We start from the raw sequence: 7,419 nt of genomic DNA, 5'->3' as shown, positions 1-7,419 counted from the left end.
ATGTCTAGTTCTCATAATATACAGCCTCCCCTGGACTGGAGGGACCACCCTTCACGTTCTCTTAGGGGGGGGAGCAGTTCAGACTCTGTGCCTCAAGCTTGCCCTGAACTGGAGGGAAGAAAGCAGTTGGTGTTCAGAGACAAGTTTGTGGTAGAGGACTAATGGACTTTGAGATGTGGATTAATGCCCACGAAGATCAAACTCCACCAAACTCACTTTCCTTGTGAACTTCTGAGAATTCAGACCCACACAGAAGTGAAGGTCTAGTGCAGTCAAATACATACTGTAGCTATAGAAGGGTTACTGTGACAATGCCATTCTTAAACTCCAGTCCCACTCACAACTCTCTCCTCTCCGCCCCTCTCACACTGATTGAGCAGTCTTGGCTCAGCCTGCTTGTCTAAACCTGGCCCACTCACAACTCTCTCCTCTCCGCCCCTCTCACACTGATTGAGCAGTCTTGGCTCAGCCTGCTTGTCTAAACCTGGCCCACTCACAACTCTCTCCTCTCCGCCCCTCTCACACTGATTGAGCAGTCTTGGCTCAGCCTGCTTGTCTAAACCCCGCCTCTCAGAGCTGTACACAATTCCAGGAAATCAGCACAGCGAAGTTTCTGTTGTGAAATCGTCAGTCTCTCTGTCTCACTGCAGCAAGATGGCTTCAAACTTGTGGTCAGAGGATCAGTTTAGCTGTTCAGTATGTCTGGATCTATTGAAGGACCCAGTCACTATTCCATGTGGACACAGTTACTGTATGGGGTGTATTAAGAACTGCTGGGATCAGACTGATCATACAGGTGTCTACAGCTGCCCCCAGTGCAGAGAGACCTTTACCCCGAGGCCTGTTCTGGGCAGAAACACCATGCTGGCTGAAGTTGTGGAGAAATTAAAGAAGACAGGACTCAATCCTCCTCCTGCTCAAAGTTATGCTGGACCTGGAGATGTGCCGTGTGATTTCTGCACTGGGAGAAAGTTCAAAGCTGTGAAATCCTGTTTGACGTGCCTGGCCTCTTACTGTGAAACACACGTCAAGCCACACAGTGAGGTTACTCCATTAAAGAGGCACAAGCTGGTCAATGCAATTGGAAATCTGGAGCAGAAGCTTTGTGCTGAACACCAGAAGGTTTTTGAGGTCTTCTGCAGAACCGATCAGACGTGTATTTGCTTGTTGTGTTCACAAATTGAACACAGGAGCCATGATACAGTCTCAGCTGAGACAGAAAGGAGTGTGAAACAGGTAAGGGTTTGAACCATTTCCTTGTAGCTATCCTAGAAGATAAGAATTCCCAGGGATATTTAACATGTCTGTTTACTAGGTTATACAGTTTAACATTAGCTCAGATTTTAATTGTATATTAAGAGCTATTTAAAGAGCCCTAGTTTTTTAATTGCTCTATCTAAACTATGATGCACTACAATGTATTTCAGGGTATAACAGGGGCGTTGTTATGGGTGTGGCTATCGCTGATTGACAGGAGAGACACAGGAGGTTTTCTTTGATTCAAAAAACACAAAACATTCAAAATAAAACAGTGCTTGAAAACAACTAGAAAATAAAAGTTGACCAAACAAGAAAGGAGGTCCTGCTCCAGGAACAGTCTCCCTGACACCTCCTCTCTAGACTTGGTTGGGATTAAAGTACTGGATTTGAATATGCCCTGCCATATCTAGCACACACTTGATTGGCAAAAACATGATTTACAATTATATAAATATACATTATTTACACGTGCAGGACCTCAGCCCTGCCTCACAGGGTAAGAAGGATTTGTTCAGCTGTTTTGTGGTGCATTGGAATGTGTAGTGTAAAATTAGCATGATTTATATTCCTAGTGTTTTTATATGTATCTTGCAACTTAATAAAATCATAGATCAGTTTCATTGTTTAAGATATTATAGTTTAATTAGTTAAACTTTTTAAAAATGACATTCCCCAGAAAAGTCAAGCACCTAATTTAAAAAAGCAGAAAAGACCAAGATTAATATGATATGGAGTAGTGTTTAGGGCTCTGGACTCTTGACCGGAGGTTTGTGGGTTCAATCCCAGGTGGGGGACACTGCTCCAGTAAAAACCCAACTGTATAAATGGGGAATTGTATGTAAAATTAATGTGATATCTTGTAACAATTGTAATTCACCCTGCATAAGGGCATCTCCTATGATATAAATTAATAATATTAATAATATACAAGATTAATATGATATTCAATATACAAGATTAATATGATATTCAATATACAAGATTAATATGATATTCAATATACAAGATTAATATGATATACAATATACAAGATTAATATGACATTCAATATACAAGATTAATATGATATACAAAACACAATATTTACATGATATACAATATAAATCAGGCAGAAAAAATAGCTTAATTTGGTGCGTTAAAACACATTTTTACATGATTAAAACAGATATGTTTATGTTAGTTTAAAACGAAATGTAATAACCTATTTAGGATTTTGTTTGTTGAAATCTACAATTTCTTTCGCTCACCCTACTAGTCCCCTCTTTCCTTTGCTCTCTTCCACAGTGAAGTCCTTCTGCTCACGGGCTCATTCTTCTGGGGATTTTGTGTATTTAGGCATTTTTTACATTTCTTCACAATTTGCAATTCTGTTTTAAATTCCACGAGTGTGTGAATCCTCCCTATTGAACTGTAATATAGCTTTAAATCCCATGAGCAAGAACAACCCTCCGTTTCTAATTGTAATCTCGTTTTAAATCTCACAAGCGTGTGCAATCCTCCAATACAAATGCAGGAATGTGCTGCCACTCAGTTTAAAGTATTCAGAATGAATCAGTGATAGATTCAAGTCAGGAAGGAGGTTCATTGACCGACTGCGCTGGGAAAGGTTGTTATTTATTTATTTATTTATTGTTTTTCTTCTTAGGTTTTAGGTTATTTTATTGTATTTTTTCACATGGAAAGGGGTGAAGTCAATGTGAATTGAGTAACCATGTCCAATGTTTTTCTGGTGTTTATTGGGTATACACTGATTTCATTGTTTTGTATCTGGGCTGTTTTATCTGTGTTTATCGATTAAAAATGGAACTCAGAAGCCCTAAATATCCATTAAAGAGAAAGCTGCTTCAGTTTCCTAGGTGCTTGACAAAACAAACATGTAACACATGCTAGATCAGCCATCATTCACTGTTACGTGTATGAAACAGTACCATCTAGTGGACAGCTACTGTGGATCAAATGTCTTTTTGTATTGCTTGCAGCTGTGCACTAGATGGTGTTGTATCTTACTACTATACACACATGTTGTCTGATCTAGTCTGTGCTACAGATGTCTATGGCGTGCAACTGGAACTGAAGAGCAAAATATATTCAAGAACAACTGAGAATTATTGCAAACATTGTAAAGAGGTAAGGGGGACAAGAAAATAGAAAATATATATAAACTCAATTATTCTGTCAGTTTCAATAGCATACTTAAACAGGCCTGTGATGGGTGTGAAAGGATATCACTCAAAGCTCCATCAGAAATGTCACTGTCTCACTGTGTTTCTACACAGAAGCAGCTGGGAGAGACACAGACAGAAATACAACAGAGAATCCAGGAGAGACTGAAAGAAACTGAGGAGCTGAAAAAGGCTGTGGAGTCACTGAAAGTGGGTATTGACAAGAGGGGGTTATTATTATTATTATTATTATTATTATTATTATTATTATTATTATTATTATTATTAACAGATGGACTGGAACACATCTACAGAAGTTTACTGTCTATGCCTGATGTGTTTTTGATATCAATTCTAACCATGTCTCCTCTACTGTGTTCTTTCACTCAGAGATCTGCATGCATAGAAATAAAGGAAAGTGAGAAGATCTTTACTGAGCTGATCCGATCCATTGAGAAGATCCACACTGAGGTTACTGAGCTGATTGGAGCTAACGAGAAAGCTGCAGTGAATCAGGCTGAAGGACGCATGAAGAAACTGGAGCAGGAGATTGCTGAGCTAAGGAGGAGAAACGCTGAGCTGAAACAGCTTTCAGAGACAGAGGATCACATCCATTTTCTACAGGTAACATCACTGCTTGTTAGAAAATCTCAAGTCCATAACTGGGACAGTTTCAGACAGACCTCTCCAATTGAATGAATCCTTGCTTTTCCCCAGGAATGTTTTGGACCCCATTCTGTTTCACTGAAAACTCCTTTTCTCCACTTTCCTGTTGTAGAATTTCCAGTCTCTCTGTGCCCCCCCTGAAGCTGGAGACTTACCCAGCGTTACTGCCAATACAGGCAGCTCTTTTGGGGCTGTGAGGAAAGCTGTATCTGAACTTAAAGACCATATTGAGGACTTCTGCAAGGGGGAATTAGTCAAAATAACCACAACAGGTTGGTGTGAAATAGATTCCTTTGGTAGAGATTTCTCAAATAGACCATGGCTTGAGGAGTGACAGGACTTGCAAGATATTAATAAAGACCTCTTGCAGATTGTTGGCTATATGAATATTGCAGGAGGGAGACAGCAGGGAAGAATGAGCAGGGAGGAGAGATTTTTACACCATGAAATGCCTTGAATAAGTCTTGCTTCTTTTCAGATTGCTGTTTGGAGTCTTGCGTGTGTTGTGTATTAATGTTTAATTTCTCTCTTTTTTCTGCTCAGTGAATAAAGTTGCAGTTTACAGTCTGCAGGCTCCAGAGCCAAGGAACAGAGCTGAGTTTTTAAAATGTAAGTCTGTTTTCACTGAAACATTTGATTGAAAGATGTGTCACTCCATTGTGAGAAGAGCTAACACTACAGAACAGGGAGGGGTGGAGCTTGAGGGCAGCAATTATTATTATTTATTAGTAATTGTGAAGCCATTAATCTACACTCCTCTCCAACAAGTATTGGTTCAGATGAATACATGCAGAATGACTGGGGGAGGGGCATTTGTTGCCTGTTTCCCCACTCAGACCTTTCTCTCCCTAAATATCTTGGTATCCCTGAATAGATAATCATCCCATCTTTTAATACATGTACAATGCATGTGAAACCAGTTGTGGGGTAAAATGAACAGCTATCCCTCCCAGTCATCCTGTGCTGGTAGTAAATGTATATTGTAGTATCACTGCACTTGTGGGATGGATTGCTCATTAAAATATTAGACAGATATTTGAAGAGTGGATGATATTCTATTGAAGATATTTAGTAAGCAAGGGGTCTGAGTGGGGAAAATGGCAACACATACCCTGTAGGAACATTAAGTGAACTGTAATTGTATGCAGAGCTGCATTTGATTAGTTCCAATTGAAGAAGTTTGATAAGATCGAGGAATTATAATGAATAAAACAATCAAGAGGGTTTAAAGATAGCTTCCCATGTACCCGCATGGACCTCTCAGAACTACATTTCCCATCATCCTCCTGCTCACATATGTAATTGAGATGGAATTACCAGTGAGCAGGAGGATGATGGGAAATGTAGTTCTGAGAGGTCCATGCCGGTCCGCGGGAAGCCATCTTGAGGCAGAAAATGAAATTTAAAAGTTTAAAAAAGTGGTCAAAATGTATTAAAAAAAATAATTAAAACAACACACACGCCTTCTATAAACAGGATGTGAGGATGCAGCAGACAATGACTGTTGATTTTATCAGTGATTTGACTTTTCTAACCGTCTCTCCTCTACCCGTCCTCTTCTCTTCAATCAGATTCCTGTCAGCTCACACTGGACCCCAACACAGCGCATAGAAACCTCTGTCTGTCTGAAGGGAACAGAAAGGTGACATGGAGGAGAGAGACTCAGAGATATCCTGATCACCCAGAGAGATTTGACTTCTATCCCCAAGTGCTTTGCAGAGAGGGTTTGTCTGGGACTCGCTGTTACTGGGAGATTGAGTGGAGTGGGGGAGGGGCTTCTATAGGAGTCACATATAAAGGAATCAGCAGGAAAGGAGAGGATGATTCCTGTCTCCTTGGAGGCAATGACAAGTCCTGGAGTTTGCTCTGCTCTGGTTCCAGTTACACTGCCCGGCACAATAACAATCAAACTGAAATAACTGCCCCCCGCTTTCCCAGAATAGGAGTGTATCTGGACTTTAATGCCGGCACGCTGTCCTTTTATGGCGTCTCTGACACAATGACCCTCCTGCACAGATTCCAAACCACATTCACTGAGCCGCTCTATCCTGGGTTTTGGCTTTGGGGTTCTGACTCCTCTGTAACAATCTGCCAGCTGAACTAGACTGTTTTGTGTTGTAAGAAACCCTTTGTATTGAACTCCCTGTCTGTCCTCTCCACTCCTCGGGTGAAGGGAATGTTCAATCTGACACAACTTTGGATGAAAGTTAGGGGGTAAAACGGCGCCACCTGCAGAGCGAAATGAGGTGAATTATTTGTTTTTAGCAACGAATGGATTTCATATGAAATAACTGTATTTAATTTATTTTTTAAGAATTGTTATGTTTTATATATATTTTAAAAAATGGCATCCAATAGTCAGTGCTGTAACAGTTTTAAAAAAAGTGAACTTAAGTTTGCTTTATTGTGTGTGTGTTTTTGTTTTTTGATTTCCATAAAATGTTTAATCATTCAGATTTTTTTAGTAATGTGATTTAATAAAAAAAATTAATATGATAGACTGACTTTTTCTTATTTCTTAATACTCATTGACATGGTTTTTCAAATGAGAATGAGAAAGAAAGAGGGGAATGAGAGAGAAAGAGGTCTGGTAAAGCATAGGGAAGCATTGTAAAGCACAGAGAGGTCTGGTAAAGCATAGGGAAGCATTGTAAAGCACAGAGGTCTGGTAAAGCATAGGGAAGCATTGTAAAGCACAGAGAGGTGTGCTAAAGCATAGGGAAGCATTGTAAAGCACAGAGAGGTCTGGTAAAGCATAGGGAAGCATTGTAAAGCACAGAGAGGTCTGGTAAAGCATAGGGAAGCATTGTAAAGCACAGAAAGGTCTGGTAAAGCATAGGGAAGCATTGTAAACCACAGAGAGGTCTGGTAAAGCATAGGGAAGCATTGTAAAGCTCAGAGAGGTGTGGTAAAGCATAGGGAAGCATTGTAAAACACAGAGGGGTCTGGTAAAGCATAGGGAAGCATTGTAAAGCACAGAGAGGTCTGGTAAAGCATAGGGAAGCATTGTAAAGCACAGGGAGGTCTGGTAAAGCATAGGGAAGCATTGTAAACCACAGAGAGGTCTGGTAAAGCATAGGGAAGCATTGTAAAGCACAGAGAGGTCTGGTAAAGCATAGGGAAGCATTGTAAAGCACAGAGAGGTCTGGTAAAGCATAGGGAAACATTGTAAAGCACAGAGAGGTCTGGTATAGCATAGGGAAGCATTGTAAACCACAGAGAGGTGTGGTAAAGCATAGGGAAGCATTGTAAAGCACAGAGAGGTGTGGTAAAGCATAGGGAAGCATTGTAAAACACAGAGAGGTCTGGTAAAGCATAGGGAAGCATTGTA

The 7,419-nt window shown here is 40.3% G+C and overlaps 1 protein-coding gene across 1 annotated transcript; it reads left to right on the top strand.

Moving 5' to 3' along the window:
- Positions 1 to 597: 597 nt before the first annotated feature.
- On the top strand, positions 598 to 6,522 carry LOC131723129 (tripartite motif-containing protein 16-like protein). Its single transcript, XM_059016584.1, has 6 exons — positions 598 to 1,236; positions 3,537 to 3,632; positions 3,813 to 4,046; positions 4,201 to 4,360; positions 4,632 to 4,697; positions 5,660 to 6,522. Exons 1-6 carry the CDS (start codon positions 655 to 657, stop codon positions 6,190 to 6,192), a joined length of 1,671 nt encoding a protein of 556 aa, XP_058872567.1. The 5' UTR covers positions 598 to 654; the 3' UTR covers positions 6,193 to 6,522.
- Positions 6,523 to 7,419: the final 897 nt, after the last annotated feature.

Source organism: Acipenser ruthenus, chromosome 53 (assembly GCF_902713425.1).
Source record: "Acipenser ruthenus chromosome 53, fAciRut3.2 maternal haplotype, whole genome shotgun sequence".
NCBI classification, from domain to species: Eukaryota; Metazoa; Chordata; class Actinopteri; order Acipenseriformes; family Acipenseridae; genus Acipenser; species Acipenser ruthenus.
The sequence above is the reverse complement of the archived record's forward strand: the minus strand, read 5'-3'. Positions and strand labels throughout refer to the sequence as shown.